Below are 21,654 nucleotides of genomic sequence, written 5' to 3' on the forward strand. Positions count from 1 at the left end.
TCAGGCGGAGAGCAGACATGGGAATGAGAACAGGAGTGGACTGGGAGGCACAGCACGCTGAACTCAGGGTGAGCGCTTCAGGTGCAGGCCAGGGTAAGCTCTCACCTGCAGCACCCAGGTGAGGAACACAGTTACTGTGGGCTCCCTCACAGGCAAGGTTTCCAGCCCCTCCGGGGAAAACATGGATTCTACCAAGACCAAACCTTTGGGAGGTTCACACCTCTTGCACTAACTGCAGAGGGATTTTGTGGTGATAGGCTCCATTAAATGCCTACAATTAGGCAGGGTGAATACAGGCCGTAGCCTTTGAAGTCATGACTCTTCTCAAGCTTCAGTGATTAATGTTACCATTATTTTAATCCAAAGGCAAATAAAATCTTCTTTCATCTTCATAATACGAAGAACGTATGTGAGAGTGCACAACTGTTTCCTCCAGAGAGCCTCCAATTAAGAGATTTTGGCACTGCTTTCTAGACCAGTGTGGGACGACAAAGAACACTTCAGATTTTGTTTTGGTTTTAAACAGTTTAAAGTGTATTGGGGTTGCAAACAGCCCGCTGGGTAACAGCAGGATCTGTGCTGATCAGAGGAAAAACAACTGCTGGAGTCAAGGAAGTTACCTTGGCACAGAGTCCTTGGTATCATATTCACTCAGGCCTCTCACATCACAATTTTATAAATTATAGGGTGTCAGAAATGGTGGGCAAATGCCGATCCCAGCTGATGCCAAAACGAGCTCTGCCATCAAGGGACAGTGCCAAGTAGTTTGGGCCAAATCCTGTCCCTGCTACGAGCATTGGAGGAGTTCCTTCAACTCCTACAGAAGCAGATCCTGCTTGAACTGTAATGTTTCACCTGTGCTTGCTGTGACTGATGGACTTAAAGACACAACGCCTAGACCGAGGCGCGCTGGCAAAGAATTTTGATCTGTCTGCAGGTTACCAGCTTTTCTCAAACTTTATTGGCTGGAGACTGCCAGAGCCTGAGGGGTCTTCAATTAACACACAATATTGTGCACCTGGAGAGCTCTGTCAAAGAATCTTCTGTTAAAAAGACATAATACTGCACAGAAAATTACACTAGTTTTCTTACCAGGAAACCACTGGTCTATCAAAGAGTTGACATGATCTGTGATGAAGGCCATTGCTGAAAAGTCTCTCACGTCTGACTGGCAAATGATTTTAATTCCACCACTTTTTTTCTTTTTCCAGTTCACATCAGAAGACTCGACACTGTGTAGGAAAGCCAAAAGACAGCCGCATGAAGCTTTTCTGAAGTACCAGCGTCAACAAACTGTCTTTCTCACAGGAAACCTGAGCTACATAATAACATGGAGTTCATAAGCAATCAAAATAAAAAGCAATCTAGCTTTGAGGATGGTTTTCAATTCTGTCTATTCTACAAATGACTTTCAGAAGAGAATTCTTGCACAGAAATGGCAGTTGCTCACAATGGGTAAATGCTACAGAAGGTCAGACCCAGAGAAAACTCTGGCCTAAGTGAACCGAGTACGATGCAGAGTTTTGACAGAAACATCCCATACGGAATGATGTAGGGTTAGGAGTTTAAAAAATTGGTAATAAAACTCTAGTGGCAAAATAATAATAATAATAATGATGATAACAATAACAATTATAATTAAACTTCCAAAAACTATTTGGAAAAGTTTATGGGCATAACAATTCTTGTGCAATTCCCACGAAAAAAAAAACCCTCAACCCATAACAAAGCTTTAATGCAAAGAGCTGAGTTCTCCAACTCTTTGAAGTACACACGGAGATAAGAGTATGACCACCTGGATGGCCCAGAATTAAGGATTCCAGCTGTGATTTGCAATGCCTGGGTCCAAGTCTCAGCTGCAGACTGCCTAAATTAACTCAGGAAAGTCACTGTGCCCTTCTGGTCTCCAACCACAAAACAGCACCAACGGTTCCTCCCTATCTTGCCAGGGACTGAAAGAGCAAATGCATCTGAAAATACTACAGAGATGAAAGGTTTTAAGTGGCCACCTACTCCCTGCTTTTGTGAAAGAACATGGACGGAGGGTTTTCTCCAGGCTCACAGCCAGCAGGCACTCCGCCTTGGCCAGCTTAAACCAGTTCTCCATAGCCGCAGTTGCACACAGTCTGATAGCGAGGAAGCACCTCATCGATCTGGACTGCTGCCACATAGTGGTGAAGTTTTAGGATTCAGTGGAAAACTCATTGACGTAAGGAAATCTTTGCACGTGAAAATGCATGATTTTGCCCCGGCAAAGAGTTATGCTCCGAATCTTGCTTTCTGTTGTCAGGCCTTTTTAAATCTGCGGCTGCAATAACACGTAAGGTTGATATATTCCGAACTGCCAAACAATCAGTTATTCATCATTGTTGTCACCAGTTGTTACCAGATGAGTTATGTATATTAGAAGAGCCTCCTCTTCTACTGATGAGTGAGCATATAGCATGAGTCAGGCCCATTCATCTCCATTCAGTTGATGTGTTTCATACACTCTGTTAGTCCCCTGTCACGCATGCTGCATTACGAACACAAATTACCTAAGATAGCCTCCATCAAAGGTAACGAACAGACCTTCCTGCCAGTAAACAGTGTGAGTCCTTTTGACTCGGAACGTGCTGCAGCGGTTCCTTTGGGTGCCTGTGAAGCTGTAGATGGTCACCTTTTTGTTTCTCGTCTTGGTGTTCTTCTTGTTTTCAAAAAGCTGAAACAAGCAGAAAAGCATGAGAATCACTAAATTATTGAAATTTCTCATAAGGATGTTGTTTTAATTGAGCAATAAGGTGACTTCTTTTTTTGGCCTTCGCAGGTGCTATCATACCTTTTCCATTAAAGAGCAACTTGTGCTCATAAAAAAAATTTGTAAGGGAATGAAAATACACACAGTAAAAGCTGGTTTTGCAGCAATGGAAATAATTTTCATGCCACTCAAAAAGGAACAGTTTCATATCAGTGAACAAAGTTAATTCTATAACTGTGACATTTGTTATATGAGTTCTGCGTTTGCAAAAGTCTTATAAACCTAAAGAAGAGCTAAATGCTCTAGTGGATTATGAAGCCTGCCCTCAATCTAGAGTTAACTTTTCCACCTGTTTCAGTGGGAGGAAGATGGCTTTTCTCCAAGACGCTTCAAACCAGCACTTAGAGCAAAAGGTATTTTTGTTTTAAAACTAAAGACCTAATCTGCAGAACTCCGCTGTACTCATTGCTCTAACATTTATTTGTCTGCAGACAGGTCCGACGCCTGGGATCCTTTCCATTCGCTTTAGTGATCCAGGACTGGATGAGGTTGCTAGCGAAGGTGCTCTAGGGTTATGTAGTGCCCACGGGGATGTAAGCAAGGGGTTGCCAAGACAGCCCGTTAAAACAGGTAAAGTTATTACACGGTTTGAGAAGCTTGGAACACAGAGGACCTTCCAAAAACAGGCATCATGTTTTCCACGTTCTGTACATCAACGACAGGACACAGTCTAAATGCATAACTGTTAAGAAGATACCACAGTAGTTCTAAAAATAATTTGCAGGTATTTATTACGGTTTGCAGCAGGGCTATGTTTTCAGATATAAGCTGCTGCAAAAATATGTAACAACATCAAAATTCACTTAGTTTTCAGAACCTTACAAACACTACTTCAATGATATGCACAGCACTTGCACTACCAGGATGCCTGCTTGCACTCACTCGCCCATTGAGGCAACAGTCCTGTCATTTTCTTCTCATTTAAACCCATATAGATTCAGATAGCTGACTTTGGTGGAGCTATTCCAGATCTCCACTGGCAAAAGACATGAGCCGAGTCTGGCCCAGTGGAATGGTCATGGACAACAGCCACAGGCAGAACTCCAATTATTTGTAATTGGAAGATGCCGGAGGTACTGAGACCTTCCAGGGGATCATGTTATAAAGAGGCTGTGGAGAATGCAGGCTTTCTTCCCCAGTGCCGATCTGTTGTTCTAAATGACTTCTACTGTGAAAGCAGAATCAGATTTTGATTGCAGAGTCCCATCTCTCCCTATTTATTCAAATAATGTTATTGAAGCCTGTGACTGAAGCAAACTGGATGTGAATAGACACCCACTTACATGGAGCAACAACGTTAGCTGTCTTTTGCTTGCAGAGAGATACAGTAACCTACCTGGAGGTCCATCTCTGCCAGGCTAATTAACATTCGGGCTATGAATCTTTGCCAAAAGCCAACTGGGACAAAACTCATCTTGAAGACCCTTTGGACTGTGTTTGTGGTCTGGTGGCAGAGCCCATGGATATCTAATGCTGGCTTGGTAGGAAGCAGATGAGGAAGGAGGTAGCTGAAACACATCAAATTCAACAGCTCAAATTTTAGCTACAGCTTGTAACAGTGAGTACATTGTTACCGGATAATAAGGCGATTCAGTCTCCAAAGAGATTTTTAATGGCACAGTCTACTGCATATAAAAAAGCTTTTAGACTAAAGGCGCTGTAGCAATACATGGAGAAATTCATTTACACTATGGAAGCAAGCAGAAGCAAAACAGACATTACATAATTCAGCCAGGACTATTGGACAGGGCTAAAATTGACATAATGAGCTGGACATTTGTGTAATCACAAATTAAATGCACTAAAATATAAGAGTCATTACAACGGCTATGATGTTGGGACTCATTTTTTGTTATCTTTACTACTCTGCCCTGGTAGTAAGCAGAAAATTGCAGCTGTGCTCCTGTGTGGAACAGAAGATAAATGGAAAAACAACCCACAGTAGCTTAGCTCCAGTCAGCCCGGAAGGTGGGGAGAGAAGGTGTCGTGGGAGGTGGCAATGAGGCAGTCACAGGCTGCAGGGACTGGGCTGCTCTGGTTCTCATCCCTATCACAGGACAACAGCATCTTACGGGTCAAACAAGACGAGGTTTCTTGCTGCACCATTCTGCAGGTGGACTCCCTACCACATCCCTCACAAACTCCTAGGGCAAGAGCTCTCTTTGCCACACTGATGCCAGCAGAGCTATCGCTTGTCCTACTCGGTCTCCTCCTGCAATCAGGTTATAGGTTCTTTGCCCAAGTGTGGAGGAGACTCCGTGCCATCTGAGTCTGACCCGTCAGAACTAGCAGAGCTATGCTGGTGTAGAGGACCACAAAGTTTTAAGATTATTCTCAGCTCTCCCAGTAAACACATAATAATACTCATTTGTCCTGATCTTCAGTATTTGGGAAACTAAAACCCTTTGGAAGACTAGAATTGTTTTGAAAACTACAAGTTTATGGCTTTCAATACCTGCCAATAAATCCCTATACAGTGACACTCTTCTGTATCAAATACATTCCAAGATGCCTATACGATCGAAAACTTTATTTGCTTATAAGCAGCAACACTGCTGTTTTATCAGCACTGAGCCTGAGGGCTCATCACTGATGGGCGTAATGACAGCAATGAGGCAAATGGCCAAGGGACTTGACCAAAATAACAGCGGCAGGGACTAGATGTGCAACTAGAACTAATGCTGGGTCCAAATCCAATGCTTTAAGCCTACCATGTTTTCTCTCTAGCAGCTGCTCTGTAAAACCTGAAATATCAGCTCAGAAAAAAACAGCCATCACTAGACAACAGCTCTCTCCATATGTCACAGTCCATAACATCTGATGACATTTCACATGATCGAATTATCCTTTCCATGAAACATCTTTGGAATGTAAAACTGATAAAAATTTCTCTTCACTTATAAATTACAGTAAGAATGGTGATACTTTCCACCCTATTTTAACAAGCAGAACAAAGCTAAATTACGTGCACCTTAGGCAGAAAAGTGGAGTGCATCGAACTAAAAGTTCTTGCTCTATAAAAGTAGTGAATGCATCGTATGACAGCGAAGCAATTTTCCTCAGCACATCCAAGAAAGGGTCTAGGAGTACGAGAAGGCCAGTGAGGCCCTTCTGGACGACAACTATATAGTGGATTATAATACAGATGGTGATTCGATGCTCTTGAACAACAGCCAATGCAAATTTTGAAAATATGTGAAACATGCCCCTGTCCACCCTTTCAGAACAGAAACTGGCAGCTGCTTTCTCTACTGACTGCACAGAAACCCTATCTGGCAATCTAGACAATAATTGCAGAAGCACAGTAACAAATAACCGCTCTGTGTCTGGCTAGTACATTAAATTAATCCAACCTGCTACAGCTACAGTCCATCAGTGGGAAGAATATTCTGCTAATGCGGCTTGGATCGCTTGAAAAAAAGATCGGGCAGGCCATGAAAAAGCAGTTTCCTTGTTCCCGAGGCACAGACAATGTAATTGCCTTGGAGAAAAATGGCAGATAGTGACAAGGAGTCCAAAAGGCATTTTGGACTAAGCAGAAACATTGCTGCTTTATCTGTGTTAAGCCTGAGAAAATTTGTTGGCATCCGGGACTGGATAAGTGACAGGCATAATGACAGCACAGAGAATGCTGCACTTGTGCTGGCATTCAGAGCTCCCGAGAGGCTCAGGGCGATGCAGCCGTGCTGTCCTGGAAGGGCAAGGAAGTGAAATGCAAATGCCACATCAGAAGTGCAATACAACGATGGTTTCACCGTTAAGGCAACAACAGGCTGTCGCCAAGCAGATGGGAGAGAGAAAAATAGCAGGGAACTCTGCCCAGAGGAAAAGAGATCGGGGGGGTAGGGGGGAGGAGGACTCATTAACATTTAAAGAGAATGAGGTTTCCTAGATCATTTCTAGAAAAACTATTGATCAACACCTATTGAGGCTAAAAATTAAGAAAATCACATTGCTACTGAAGCTACACTTTCCCCATTTTACTGGAAATAAAATACTATTACGTTCAGGGCTGACATAATTATTGATTACCCAAAGTTTTCTGCCATACTCTGGAGTGAGGATTTTTCACTGGAAACAGATGACTCCAGCCCATCTATATTTCAGGCCCAGCAGCCACAGCCCTCGCATCCTCTCCCAGCTGCAGCTGCAACAGCAAAGCGCTCACAGCTTCCACCTGCGCGTTGCCACATCCCCAAGTGGTGTCACCACCCCTCCGTGCTGGTGGCTGAGCCTGTCACCAGCCTCAATGCACCCAGTGGACAAAGACCCGCTTTGGAAAGTTTTCAAACTAGTTTGTTTGGACCAAAAGATGCTCACTGCAGGAAATTCAGCCCAAATGGGTGGGTGCCTTCCATTACACTGTTTAACGCACTCAAATGTTTTCTCACAGCAAGATCCTTGTCAAGACAACCACTTATAGTCTCAAAGCCTGTTAATATCTGCTGATTAAACGGCCATTTTTCTCCAGCCTGGCTAAGCCTCTCTAATTATTAACATACCTGTTATTGGCCACAGGCAGTGCAATTTCAAACTTGGCCAAAAACTGGAAGTATTGCTCCTCGGTTTGCTCAGTGAAGCCCGTCCCAACCAGCAGCATCCTGAGATCCTCTGCTCTGATAACTCCATTCTTAGCTACAGACTTGGAGCTCTTGATGTTGAAAATCCTCTGCAGACACTCCGAGAGCCAGACGGGGTCAAGGAAATAGAGGTTTCTCAGGCCATGGCTTGTGTCTGGGAAGTGCAGTAGTGTACCCGTTTCTATGAGAAAATTAATCGCTGCAAAAAATAAAGAATTGTAGATTAGTAATAGACCAGCATTAGGACACTACAGTGCAGATGAACAGGATTATGCGGCAGTCTTTGCAGTTTTATGCATACCAGATACAGCCAGCACACAGCCAAGAGAATAACATTTATCCGAGGAGTGCTGCTATCTAGCACTCTACTTGTAAAACCCACATCTCACCGCTTTACAGTCAGTATTTATGTTCCCATCACACCTCCCCTTTACCCCCCTTCTGCCATCCTCACAGGGAAGGGCTCTCCCTGGCTCCTGCAGAGCAAGGCCTCTGTAAGGATCACGGGACTGGGGCCCTATGGAGAGCACAGCCTTGAAACTATGGCAACTCTCATTCCTCACGGAGCAGAAATAAAATCAGACAAAGCTTGTTTAAAAAAAAAATTTAAAAAAAGTCAGTACCCTCAGCCCATCATAGAAACTTCCCAGCCCTCTTCCCAAAGTCCCATTACTAATTTTATATCTCACCAACTTCCAAAGTGACCTCCACAACAGCTGTAGAGCACTCTGTAACTTTTTTTTTTTGCACAGCAATTATTTGGTGGTGGTTTTTTCCCCCGTTTTTATTATCCATGAAACATTTCAATAGGTCACACACACTGATTTCCAAGAAATTACTGGTATGCTCTGACCTACCAGTTTGCAAGTCTTCGTAGTCTTTGATATCATTTCCAGGGGTTTGCTCAATGATCAGTTCTATTTGCCTGTCTGTTAAATACTGTACATCATCATTCTGGCTTCTTCTATGCTGCTCCGCAAGGACAGCTTCTTGAAGACTAAGGTAACTTCTTGGTATCTGCAAACCACACAAGAAAAATAGCAGGATCAATAGCAGACAGCAACCACTCTGCTGGAGATGAACTGGCTAAGCCATCTCCCCTTTATAGGGATCTTATAGTGCTGTCTTTTCCCAAAGCCAGAAAGCCACGTTACGTACTTCCTGTGTCTCCTGCATCAGCAATAATTCCTACAGTTCATCTCCCAACCCAAAACCAAGCCCCCAAAAAGCGCCCTTTGGTATGGATCACCACTAGAAAGCACAGTTCTCACCAATCTCCCTGCGAGTTTCTGTGAGCAAATTGAGCTGCCGACGTCCTTCATGTTGCAAGTGACATGAAAAATCAGCTGTCGGAGTCCATCGAGGCCTTCCAGAGTCTTACATGAGAGCTCACTGCAAAAGTCATGCAAGGATGAGGATTATCAAACCTTATCAGCATACTTGCTTCCTTTCCAGGCTCACTTTTGTCTTATCAGTGACTTTAAATTTCCTGTGTCAGATGAATGGGAGGAAGGCTGTCAGTGAGCATTTTTAGCTTTGGAGAAAAATACTAAGGAGTCTGGAAAAGATATATATTAGGCCAACCTCTGCTCTGCCTGCCTCATTAGCTGTGCATTGCTCTTCTGTCCCCCGTGCACCACAACCTCTGGGGACTTCCCTGTCACACTGACCAAAGTCAGGACCCTTTTTCCCTTCACAGGGCTGCACACATCCTGGAAGGGACTGCAGGAAGGAGGAAAGCACTCTGCTCCTCCATCATTGGAGACGAGTCCAGTCCTCCCCGCTTCAGACCAAAGGCGCGATGATGAGTACCAGACACCTTTTCCCACCCTTATTCCAGCCCTGGCTCAGCTGAATCCTGTGATCTGGGAATTGATGCTTAGATCCTAAAAGCCACCCTTTATCATCTCTTTGACAGATAAAAACCTGCTCTCTCCAGCTCCTGCTATTTTTGGCCTTTTTGTGGGCTGGGTAAGAACGGCTCTCTTTTACTTTCCCCAACAAAGGGTTTTTCTAACTGATCCTACACACGTTCCCGTGGCAGAAGGAAAATCCTGTTCTAAAGCAATATGCTTTATCTTAAACCTCAGCCATTGGTGGCACTGGGAAGCGTGCACTCACTGGGATGCTGGAGGACCAGCTGGGCTCACCCACACAAGGTTTTCACAACTCACACTCTTCTGGTTGCCCGGAGCAGTGCTCAGAGAAGCCCCATCCAGCTGGACGATGGGGTGTGAAGGAGAGGGACGGGAGGGAGGAGGTAGGAAATCAGGCACAACTCTGACTGGAAGGAAATGCAGAGGGAAAGGAAAGTGAAGAAGGAGAACATGCAGGATGTGTGGCAGGGTGAAAGAAAGTCCCCTTGAGAAAGGATGATTGAGGTCATGTTAGGATGCTCTGTGGTGATGGGAAAAGAGGTTTGAGGACCCCAACCACAAAGCTTTCTCTTTCTCACTGTTAGTCTCTGTGCCTCACACCGGGTCCCTGGAACTCCTCCTAAGGGGAAAGAGCCAGCTGGGATGCTCAACACAGCGCTTGCATCTGCAGAACTGAGCGTGGGAGGTCTCCCGGTGATTTTGCCAGGCAGCAGATGCCAAGCACTGGGGACACTGCAGCGCCCTGCCCTTCTTTACTTGCCAGCCGCCACCTGCTCTTGCCTCAGGCACTGGCGATTTCACACTGTTTGGTGCCAGCCTGCTGCATCCACATTCTCCCTGTGCTGTGCACTCCCTTGGCTGACAGACTCGCTTCTTTCCCAGATGAAGCCTCCTCTCCCCCAAGGGCATTCTCCGTCAGCCAAAAGAAGAGATTGGCATCAGACTCCATGGCTTGACACTGATCTTCCAGACAGCACCACCCCTCCGTTATCACACCTGGAGCACCCAAATGGCACAGGTTTGGGCTGCCAGGGGCTCACACTGACCCACTCCTCACCCTGCCAACACTGCCACAGGAGCTGCGTTCCCACATCAGGTAGCAAGAGGCTCCCACCCAACAAACCCCACAGCACCCACCCTGTAACAGTCATGCTCACAAGCTTTGCAGCATTAATGACTCAATCTGTACCTTCTCTCCTTGTGACTAATAAACTGTATCACCATTTAATGGTGAGAAACCTGAGTGGAGCAGGAGTGCTAAAACAGGCTGGCCAAGGTCATGACTTTGGAGGTTCCAGGTCTCAGACCCACAATCAGACCCCTGAGCAACACTGAACTTCTCTCTCATTATACTACATTATCTCAGTCAAAAATAGATGAAATGCAGTGCTGACGAGTCTTTAAATCAGCTCTGTTGCCAAGGAGATTATGTATTACAAAACTGTTTAAAGTGACATAAAATAAAGGGACTGAGTTTCATAAAGGCACAAGTACTTACTGCAGGTGCTTGAATGTGATATCTGGGAAGCCGGTTGCTCTGGATCCAGAGGGAGACCGACAGAGAGCCAAGACATATGCCCTCAGAGTTGCTATCCTCTCAACGCGGAATTTAGTTTCAATTAAATCAAGGTGTGTTCCTACCACCAACACTACCGAATTCGGAGCTTTGGCCTGTAAGAGAAAACACTGACAATGATCTCATCCAGATTACGTTGCGGTAAATACAGTGAGGACATGTGAAAAGTATAATATTTAAGAGCGGGTAGTCATGTACATTAATAAAATTGAATATATATATAAAATAGAGGCAACCTGTTGTGGCAGCTTGACAACAGCAACAAGTGATCTGGGTATTACAGGAGTGCTCCTGCAGAATATGGCTTAATCATCTGCTGCTACTGCAGAGCAGGAAACTGTCAGTTTGGGTTTATTACATCAGGGCTTAACATAAAGGGAGTTGCCATGTAGTATTAAGTTGCTACGAGTCAGCTAAATGATGGGAACTATGTCCACCCAGACAAAGGAAAAGAAGTTAGCTTAACCTCTAGCTAGAAGATCTAACTTTGATATCCTGAAAAAGGCTAGTTACACCCCAGAATGGATACCTGGGGAAGTTATGTAAACTTTTTCACTGGAAGTACATGGAGAGGTGAGATAAACTGCTGGAAATATCTAAATCTACTTAACCCTGAATCAGTGCAAAGGAATGGATTAGATGATCTCGTGGTTTCTTCCAACCCTTCCATGATTCTATTACAGGACTGGAACATATCCAGATTTTAGGGAACACGCTGCCAAATACAACGGGATTGCACGGGCTTAAGCAGGGATCAGCCTGCCGATCCAAATGACTTCGACCACAGAAGAAAATTCAGATGCAGAAATACATGCTTATTTCCAGTCAATCCATTTGTCTCTTAGGATGCCCACTGAAATCTCCTAACCTGAATGCCACCAAACTTGAACCCTGTGTGGAGATGGGAGTGATGGCTGTACCAAGTCAGAGCAAAGGGCCCAATATTCCACCTGGGGGCTAATGAGGAGTATAGGCACAGGGTAAGCAAGCACACATTTTCCCTGGTGTGTTCTCCCAGTATCCAGCAGCCTTCAGCTCACCAACTTCCTGAACATGAGACTGTATCTATGAATTAAAAGCCCTTGATGGATTTTTCTTCTATCAGTCTGTTTTTTCAACTTCTGACACCCATAGCACATTGTAGTTCCAATAAATTCCACAGGTTGCTTATCTGCTCTGTTTAGGATACTTCCTATTTTTTGTTTCAAAGCTAGCATCTCACTATTTCATTTGATCTCTCCTAATCCTTCTATTGCAAAAGATCATCAACAAAGACTTCCTTATGGTTTTCTCCTTACCCCTGGTAAGTCTACATGCAGCCCTCCTCATTTGCCTCTTTCCCAAGCTGAAGAGGCCTAATCTATTTAATTGCTGTGCACTCAGAAACTTTTCCATACTTTTAACCATCATGTTCATCTTTCTCCATATATTTTCTGATGCTGCTAAGTGCTTGCTGGGATGTATTAAGGACAAAGGCACATCATACATTGCTGAAATATCATAATTATGCTTTTGGCTTTGTTACTTAGTTTGGGTTTTTGATTGCTGCTGACCATTAAGCTAACGTTTTTGTAATGTCAAGATGTTTCTTTTTCGAGAGGCACTAGCTTAGGTCCCATTTCTGTGTATGTAATATTAAGACATATCAAATAAGAAACACTTACAAAAAATTATGAACATGGTATTATAAAAATCAATCAACACCAGTGAATTCACTGCATCTCTGAGTCTCAGCTGAGAACTGACTTGGAGATACTCTCTAGCTTAGCTAAATCTAAAATGTTAAAAATATAACCTCAAGACTAATGCGTGTCTAACCCACATAAGAAAGAAAATGCTTCAAATCCCCCTTGGAGCACAGTGTGGTCAAACACTAATTCCAAATTAAGTATGTTCAGCCTTACTTAGCAAGGGTTTATAAATCAGCTTTTGTTTCATTCTCCAATGTGTGTGAGGGAGAACAAAGCAAATGATAAATTTAAACCATTAAATACAGCGTTACGCCTACAGCGTAATGGAAAATTAATTCCAAGAGCTATGCAAAATTCATAGCTTGCCGAGTTTTTAAAAGCAGACCAAAAAGAATCTGTAATATCACATATCTGTGTGCTGAGCGGCTACTTGATAAACAGATGCCCCAGAGTCCACCAGTGACTTCTTACCTCAATGTTCAGCAACCAGAACTGTAAGTTTGCCACAGCTTCTTCCCCCAGTGCCAAGTTCCATACCACTATGTACAATGCTTTGTCTGTGAAGAAACACTGATTGACTGTAGACATGCTTGCTGGGCCTCCGATATCCCAGACGTTGAACTCCACTGAATCAACCTACTTAGACAAAGAGAAGTGTTCAAATCAAACGGTTGCAGTAAATCACAGGGAGATAATAGCTGAAGTATAAACCTACGCCTGCATAATGTATGACACAAGAAGGGTTTCAATGTCCTAATTGTGCCTCCAGGAAAGAAAAATCAACAAGCAATTGTTAAGCATGGCTACCACTTCCCCACAGGAAATCAAGACTAATTACTTGCTGCTAAAACGATAGAGGTGCCCTTGATGCTGGTAATTCTCCAGTTAACGCTGTGGATTCTCCAGTACAAACAAGGGTCTCATTCTGAGCCTTGTATTTCACTGCATCTTGAACAGAAACTGTTTCATCCTTGTCTGTGCCATGCTAGACGGGACCGTTGAAGCTACTTATCTGCCACTGCTACGGGGAACAGGAAACCCCCTGCTGAAATCACTTCCACTGAGCTCAGTCCTTAACTGAGCCAAACAGAATATAGACGCTCAGGAGATGGGAAACTTCTCAACTTCATAAACACCTCCTGCATGTTGCTCAGAGGATTCTGACAAGTGTGTCACACCAGAGATGGGCCAGAATTACAGCCACTGTAAATCAGACTCACTGATTTTCAGGGAAACGTGTGAATGGAGGACCCTCTAGCTTTTGGGGAGGCAAGAAGCCTGTGACTGAGCAGAAAACCAAGCCCTGCTCTAGCCACCATCCTCAGAGCATCGTGCAACACCGAGTGGGCTCTTTTTACTGGTCCAGGTCCAAGTACTGATGGATCCTACATGACAAGTTACCCTATGAGGTTTCAGCAAGGAGCTAAGTGTCTCAGTAGGGCTCTGATCTAGCACAGTCCCAGTTTGAAGCTTCCCAGAAACAGCTGGAAGAACTTCCATATTGTTTAAACCAAGCCCTAACTAGCACCAGGACTGCTTTGTTCATCCAAAAGACCTTCAGCTGTGAGTGCTCATACGAAGGCACAGAGACTCAGAGGTAGGGACAAAAGCCCATTCAGCATCTTGATCCCACCCCAGGTCTCTGATGCTGTCTAGGTTTTTATTTTATTCAATTGCTCTCCAACACAAAACGCACAAATCCCTTCTCCCACCAAAATCTTGTCTTTAAAGAGTCGGGCTGTGCTCGCTCTTTCTCTTTCTGTCTCTGGCCTGGCACTCTTCGCTGTAGAATAGCTGAACTCAGCAGGCTCCTCCACCCCTTCCAAAACAGTCTGGTGGTCATGGCTCTCATCCGGGAAGGGAGAGACGTGTGTTTGCACACCATCAGCTCTGACAAAACCTCAGGACCAACTCCGCATGCTCTAATCCCTGTGTTACTTACTACCCAGGCAGCGGTCAGGGCCACCTGCAAATGCTTGAATTAATTCAATGCTGTCCAAATGAGTTCAGTATGGGTTGACACACTCCCTGAATGAGCCATCTGAGATTTGGGTGTTTAAGGTATGCCTTACAGCCCTGGATCATACCAGAGGTCAGGCATCCTACCTTCCACCCACCTTCCCCACCGAGGACACTTCTGATATCAAGAGAATCCAGCTTTAGGTACTGATGTCCCATTTTCTGGCCCCAAATGAAAGGGCAATCTGCTTTAGAGAAGCTGATTTAAAACATTCTCTCAGAATTAGTGTCCAAAAACCACCCAAGCTGGGAGAGCCAGAATTCAGGCAGTCTACACATGGCTTGCTCTCTTCAGGATACAAAGTCGAGTGCTCAGGAAAACAGAAGTGCCCTCTAGTACCAACTGGAAATGAAACAGAGGAATTGTGATGGCTCTAAAGTCACTTGCGAGGTCTGGCTCACAGGTAACGGAAACTGTTCTTTGTAAAAGACAGACAATTTCAGCTGACTGTGGGGCCCAAACATCCCACAGGCGCTAAGGATCTTCGATTGTTTTTCACCTTTGCCTTGTGTCCTACTGGCTTGGGGAGCTCCCATTTTGTTGTACGTATTGTGGCATCGCTGTGCATCATCTGAGGGACTTTTCCTGTCTGTAAGATCTCAATGAGCGTCGATTTTCCCTGCCGTGGAGGACCAATGATTATCATCTTCATTAGCTTACACTTCTCTGCTTTGCGCAGCTGTGCTCGTAAGTACGCCAGCACTGTTTTAGGGCCTGAAGGGGGGAAGAGAACAGTCTTAATCTATGGTTAGCAGTTACAAATGTACATATGTACAGCAGGACTGCACAAAACCTGCTGCTGCAGACACATCAGCTGAATTAATATTTTCCCTGCAGTTTTGCTGTGGGCTGAGACAACCCAGAGAATAAACAAAGAAACCTCTAGTGGACAAACCTGAGACAGAGACCCCAAAAAAGGTCACTGCTCTGAGTCTCTACAATGGAGCACTGTAAGAAGAAACAAATGCTGTGACTCGTATGCTTCAGAAGCTCAAAGGAAACATAAAATACGAATTTAGTATTGGAAAATACTCAGTTTTTCCTTCTGCTTTTATGTTTCCAGTTAAAATTAGATTTAGACTTCAACAGTGTGCTGGAGAAGGAATAATTCCTAATAACTTTGTTCCCACAGGATTTTCTTATTAAAATACACAAAAAAGAAGACAGTATTGTAATAGATCCAAAAACCTAGCAGCTTACAATAAAGTCACTTCAATGTGACTGTGACTGCTGATCCTAAACACTTGAGTCTTTAGAAAGACCGTCTAAATACCCTAAAACATACACATTCAGGAAGCAAGCCCTGGAATTTATCCGGCATGCATACTGCAAATGAAATGTTGCATTTATAAGTCATCATTTTATTGTGTGATCTATCTTAAATTTATCATACAGCCAGAGCTTAGCACTGATTATCAAACTTGCAAATACGCGTAGGAGGTTTCCCTATGCAATTGCAGTTAACTGCAACAAGGGCTTGGGCACACACTGTCTGTTCCTGTTCAGGACCATTAAAAGGAAGTGATTTTCATTATACGTTCAGTCAATTTAATAAAGAACACACAGAATCAGCCTTACCCTCTTTTCTGATCTCTGCAGGAACGTTACTGATATTTAGTTCCTCGATATCCAGCTGCCAGAGATTAGCCAGCTGTCCAAGTTCTGGAGGAAGCTCTCGGATACCAGGGTTACTGTACAAAAACAAATAAATCTACCAACAACCAGGCTTTGTGTGTAAGTAGCTGCTCTCACGGACTCTCAGATTACACTATTCTCTCCTTGCAGAAATCTTCCATTAACATTTTAATAAGACTACTCAGCACTTTAATAGTAATTTCCATCCTAAAAGTGATGTATAACCTCAATTTATGCTCTGGGGCAGACAAGCGTAATCATCTTTACTGGATAGTTGAGGAAATAAAGGCAAAAATGATGAGCTATTGACTCTAACGCTACAGAGGCTGACAGCAAAAAGCCAGAAGGAACTAGAGGCACATTAGATTCCCAGGCCTGTGTTCAAAGCATTAGATCATCTTCCCTAATTCAAAAGACCAGCCTCCCCTCTTATCTTAAGCAAATGATGGGCACAGTTCTAACAAGGGGCTGATTATTACCAACTTTTTGATTCAAAAGCACTGGACATCTGGGGTGGGGTTCTAAAGACTGAAGACTGGTCACTAAAACAACATGGAAATAATACTGCATAGCTTTTCCAGGGCTCAGACTTACTTTCCTAAATAAAGTTCTGTTAAACCTTTCAGAAGGCAAACGGACTGCGGGACGGAGTCCAGCTGATTGTCGTTCAGATAAAGGACTTCCAGAGAATCACTCAGAAATGCTGGGAACTCCAAAAAAGGACCTAGAACAAGACAGGAAACAAATTGCACCTTTAAAAACATAACAAGCACCAAGGCTCTGGACCAAGAGCCTTCACCTTAACTTTGTAGGCAGGACATGAGGTTCCTGCCAAGGAACCACCACGAAGCAACAGCAGAAAAGCAAACAGCCTTCAATGGCGATCCAACAAAAATGCTCACATCTCAAGTTTTTAAAATCACGGTGATGGGTGTGTTTGAAGGCAAAGGTCTCCAGCACTGCTGGCGTGCTGAGGGAGGAACTCCAGGCCTGCCATGGTAACTACACGACAGAGGATGAGTGACATTATACTTCTCGCTCTTGAAGAGCTGGTAACACCTTGTGAACTGTCCCTGTTCCAGCCTAGCAGCTAGCAGTGAAAGGGCTTACCAGGGGCACAAGTGGTTCTCAGCATGTTTTTTCTGTGTTGCCTGAGAAAACCTAGAAGCCAGTGAGAATTTATGTTCAGACCCCTGCGTTGCATCCTGGAGCAACTTAACGGTGAATCAAAGTCAATGACGAAGAGAAGAAAACCCAAACTGCAGCTGACAGACTACTAACCTATGTTGCCTCAAAAATGCTGTTTGCATTTGCCCCTCTGTTCTGTTTTAGACTGCAAAGTCTCGGGGCACTTCAGCCTTCCTACATGTCTGAGCAGTAACTAGCGTATTTTGGGAGCAACCCAAGCAATAATAACAACAACTACATGGCTGAGTTGCTGCTGCTGGAGAGGTTCAAACAAAGGGAAATTCAGCTGGTTCCAAAGAGCATCATTTCACTCTACAAATTACTCCCGGGACAGAAGCATGAAAAATTGCCATGAATTGTGTTGCTGTCTTAAGAATGTCACATGTATCTACCAAGAAGCATCTCGAAGACAAGGAAAACTAGGCCACACAGGGACAAGCAGATCCTGAGTCTCCAATTAGGAAAGTACAACCAGCACCATCTGCTGCCTCCACGGCCAATACAAGCAACTCCCTGAGATGCAAGAGACATCCTTCCTCAAGGGCAGGACAGTTACACTTCCACCAAGATCATCTTCCTTTACAGAGAAGACTTGAGGAACTATAACTAAGACTTAGACAAAAAAGGAAAAGAAAAAAAAAAGAAAATGGAAGAGGTTTTCTCAGGAGAAAATTCCCCAGTTCTAATATTAACAGCATTTCAAGCCTGAGCTATGATCAGAAAAGGAATAAGATAGAGCCCCACTGTCTGCAGGGGTGTTTCACATACGTGACAGGACTGTCTGGTGTGGGCAGGGTGTCACAGTCCGCCTTTCAGTTTTCAAATAAAAAAAAAATCATCTTTGGAATTATTTTAGGAGAACAGCGGGCTTATTCATGGATTCGATTCACTTTCTTTCTGGCTCATCGCTGAACTTAAACTTTTCATTGTTCCGCTTCAGTACACACCTAGGCACAGACAGATTTAGTCCCTCTTGGACACGTAGGAGCAAAAGCCTAAAATAGCAGCAATACTCTCAATTCATGAAAGAGTCCCAGGTGGAAAGGAGTATACTATATTGGAAGCAAGCTCGAGGTGTTTATGAATTGTAATTATTTATTCATGAGTTATTTATGATTTCTCTGGCTTAAGCTCAAATTTTCTTTTAAAGAACTGTAGAAAAATTAAAACAAATCCCATCTTGAAAATGTATTTTTGGATGAGTAAACGACCCCAACACCACATACATGTGCAAGAAGTTATTCTGAGATTTATCAATCAAGTATAGTAAGCATCCATAAATTATTCTCTTTAAATAATCTAAATTTAAGTAAATAGCTTTGTTGGCAAAATCATATGAAAACCTGCCCCCCACCTCGCTAGGAGACTTCTGTGAGCAGCTGATGTACTCCAACTTCTGTTTTCTCTTGATGTTCTTTAAATTCTTGGCCACATCCTCTAGTCTCACCAAGCTATACTTGGCAGAGGAACAGAGAGAAAAAGATGAGCTGGCTTTGCTCTGTCTCTGTGGCTATTCAACCGTGGCACCAGCCAGGTGGGCTACTCCGCGCCCTCCTGCAAGCTCAGGCAACCTCAGGCAGCTGGAAGTTGCACCAGGGTATTATGTGCCAAGGCTTTTCAAATGGTACTAATGCAGAGCCCATCCTCTCCTCTTTATGTAGAGGGGCTATGCTGGGTTTGCAGCACGTAGAAATTTCCATTAGCACAGGAATTCCCTTTTATAGCTGCTTTTAGCTGCCTTTGCCCGCTGCTCCTGCCCTTCTCTGCCCGTTGGGAAACACTGCTGTATCATTTCACAGAGAAGCTCTGAGGGTACGTCAGACTCCACAGATCCACAAGATTCAGACTCCTTTTCCCATTCTCCCATGTTCAGGATTTCACTGATGTCACAGGGTTTCTACTTCCATTTCTTACGTGCAAAACAACGCAGATCAACACTTTCTCCTCCTTGGGGTGCACCTACAGGACTTGTTGCACAGCAACCTCTACTTCCACAGACAGGAAAATGAGGTAGGATTAGCCTTGCCTGGAGGTACAGGTAGAGCTTCAGCCTCCCAGATGAGCAGACTGGAGATTAGGACCTCCAGTCCTATCCTATAGCTATGGCTGCACTTGATGCATTTACCAATTTTACCTATTCACGTTGACCTGAGATTATGCACAATTTTTCAGGGGAACTGAGGAAGGGATTTGCTGCTCTCCCTCCCCCGAGCAGCTGAGGGCTGCTCAGATGTGCGTCATGAAGACGCCAGCTCTATTCCACTCTGCCATTTGCAAAGAATGCTTTAGAGCAAGCCATTCTTCAGGCAGCAGAGAATTGAGAAAGCTCTCCAAGTGCTTTAAAATAAAACAAACAAACAAAAAGAAATGCAGATGAATCCCACAGAGAGCAGGAAGCAGTGCAAATATCTTCAGATATTCCTTTGTTCTCTTGTGCACTAATCCAGAACATCTCTTCTGCTCTGCCCCAAACTGTGGGTGCAAATCACAGAGACAGAGGAAAACATGCAATTTACAAATTCAGCAACAGAAACAATCCTAGGAGTAATAAGACTAATTATGGGTTAATTTCCCTTCAACATATCAGTCAGTAGTCCAGCTAAAAAGAATAACTTTCATGAAAAGAACAAAAGCTCAGTGAAAGAAACTGGTTTCACTCATTTTTCATCTTTCTGTATGTTGATGGTAGCAATCAGCTGCACCGTTTCTTTAGAAACATTTTATCTAAACATATTTCCTCTTAATTTAAATGCTGTTGCACTTAAAATTGCAGATGAATTTACACTGATTTCCCTCCAGCGAAACTCCACAGATTCCTGCTGCTTCACAGCTCATTTGGCATTCTCAGCACTCATGTCCTCTCATTTCCACTGCCGTGGACCTTACCTGCCTCTGGGCCGCAGCGCACCCTGTTCTTTGTGGTGAAAAAGGGAATCCGCTTTGTTTTAAATCCCTCATCACTCCTGTGGGAAAAAGAAAACAGTGACATGGAGAAAAGAGCTTGGGCAGGCGCAGCAGTTGAGAACGGTGCTGGAGCTGCATGCCTGGGACACCATGAGCTGCAGAGTTTGGCTCCACTCAAGGCTGTGGGATTCACAGCTCAGCTCTTACGGGTTCCTGTCTGCTTTTGAGAGATGGGATTGAAACCCGCCGTGCAATCACAGAGCTAGACTCTACCAAAACACTTTTCCAGGCCCAACGGTTTTCTTCTAACGGCAAATTAACAGAGCTCTGCAAGGCTGCACTTTCAGCTCCCAGGGCAAGAGCACTTGACCCCCGGCTTTATGGGTGTCAAGGTTAAGTAGGTTGTCAAACAGCAAATTGAACAAGCTTCATGAGAAGCGCTGGAGAACCAACCTGCTGCTGTTCCCTGCTCTCACCAGAGAGTCTCTGACAAGACGACCCAACAACAGAGTCATTCTGGAAATGCACCGAGACATTCAAAAAACAATCATTTGTCTTTCGCAATTGACACAGCAACTCATAAGGACACCAGAAAAATTGCCGGACAGACCCCCACATGAGAAGATAGAAGTATGACACAATTCAGTGCAGTTCTGGAGAAGATAAGGAACCTTTAACTCTCTGTGTTAAACACCCCTATTGTAATTTCTAAGTAGAAGAACATCACTCTTTTATTGGATGACCTTATTAATGTCAGTCCTCTATGAACTTGCAGCTGGTTACACTTCCATTTAAAAAAAACAAAGATTTTTCATTTTTTCCAAAACAATACTCCCACTCTAACTACAAACTGCAGTCCAGCCAGATAGTTTATGGTTAAGATATGCTCCTCCCAAACTAGTATTTGTAGTGATGAACCACACACTGGGTTAAAGAAATTTCTACTGCTCTGAAATTAAACTGCCATTATCAGTAATCTATCCACTTAATAAATGATATAATGTGCTAAATGCCCAAAGAATCAGTAAAGGATAATTCATCACTGTCACAGACACACAATATACTTAGAGACACGGTATGTGGATATCAATGCTTTCTATGCAGGTAATTAATTCACTACTGACACCCTTTGTATTACACGGGGGATCGGGTTTGCTATTATTTCTTCAGCTTTTGTTTTCTAAGACAAAATTTGAAAGAAACACTTACTTCCCAAGTTGGTTTTTTGAAAGATCCAGTGATTTAAGCTGTTTGCAATTCCACTTATCTTGTGAAGGCAATGTAACTAACTGATTTCCCAGCAGCTTCAGGGACACCAAAGCCTGAAAGAGGAACAGCCTTTAGTTAGAAGACAGAGTCCATCAAACACACAGAAAGACGTTTTTT

The 21,654-nt window shown here is 43.8% G+C and overlaps 1 protein-coding gene across 1 annotated transcript in view; it reads right to left on the minus strand.

The window, feature by feature from the left end:
- The window catches only part of LRRK1 (leucine rich repeat kinase 1), a 76,504-nt gene that overhangs the window by 17,911 nt on the left and 36,939 nt on the right, over window positions 1-21,654 (minus strand). The window contains exons 10-22 of the mRNA XM_074155869.1: window positions 21,478-21,590; window positions 20,251-20,327; window positions 16,771-16,900; window positions 16,120-16,232; window positions 15,041-15,255; window positions 12,993-13,157; window positions 10,753-10,925; window positions 8,649-8,769; window positions 8,235-8,394; window positions 7,300-7,576; window positions 4,134-4,305; window positions 2,538-2,701; window positions 1,093-1,232 (exon numbers count right to left, since the gene is read on the minus strand). Coding sequence (XP_074011970.1) covers window positions 1,093-1,232; window positions 2,538-2,701; window positions 4,134-4,305; window positions 7,300-7,576; window positions 8,235-8,394; window positions 8,649-8,769; window positions 10,753-10,925; window positions 12,993-13,157; window positions 15,041-15,255; window positions 16,120-16,232; window positions 16,771-16,900; window positions 20,251-20,327; window positions 21,478-21,590 — 2,020 coding nt within the window. The remainder of the gene's footprint in view (window positions 1-1,092; window positions 1,233-2,537; window positions 2,702-4,133; window positions 4,306-7,299; window positions 7,577-8,234; window positions 8,395-8,648; window positions 8,770-10,752; window positions 10,926-12,992; window positions 13,158-15,040; window positions 15,256-16,119; window positions 16,233-16,770; window positions 16,901-20,250; window positions 20,328-21,477; window positions 21,591-21,654) is intronic.

Source organism: Numenius arquata, chromosome 11 (genome assembly GCF_964106895.1).
Source record: "Numenius arquata chromosome 11, bNumArq3.hap1.1, whole genome shotgun sequence".
Lineage (NCBI taxonomy): Eukaryota > Metazoa > Chordata > Aves > Charadriiformes > Scolopacidae > Numenius > Numenius arquata.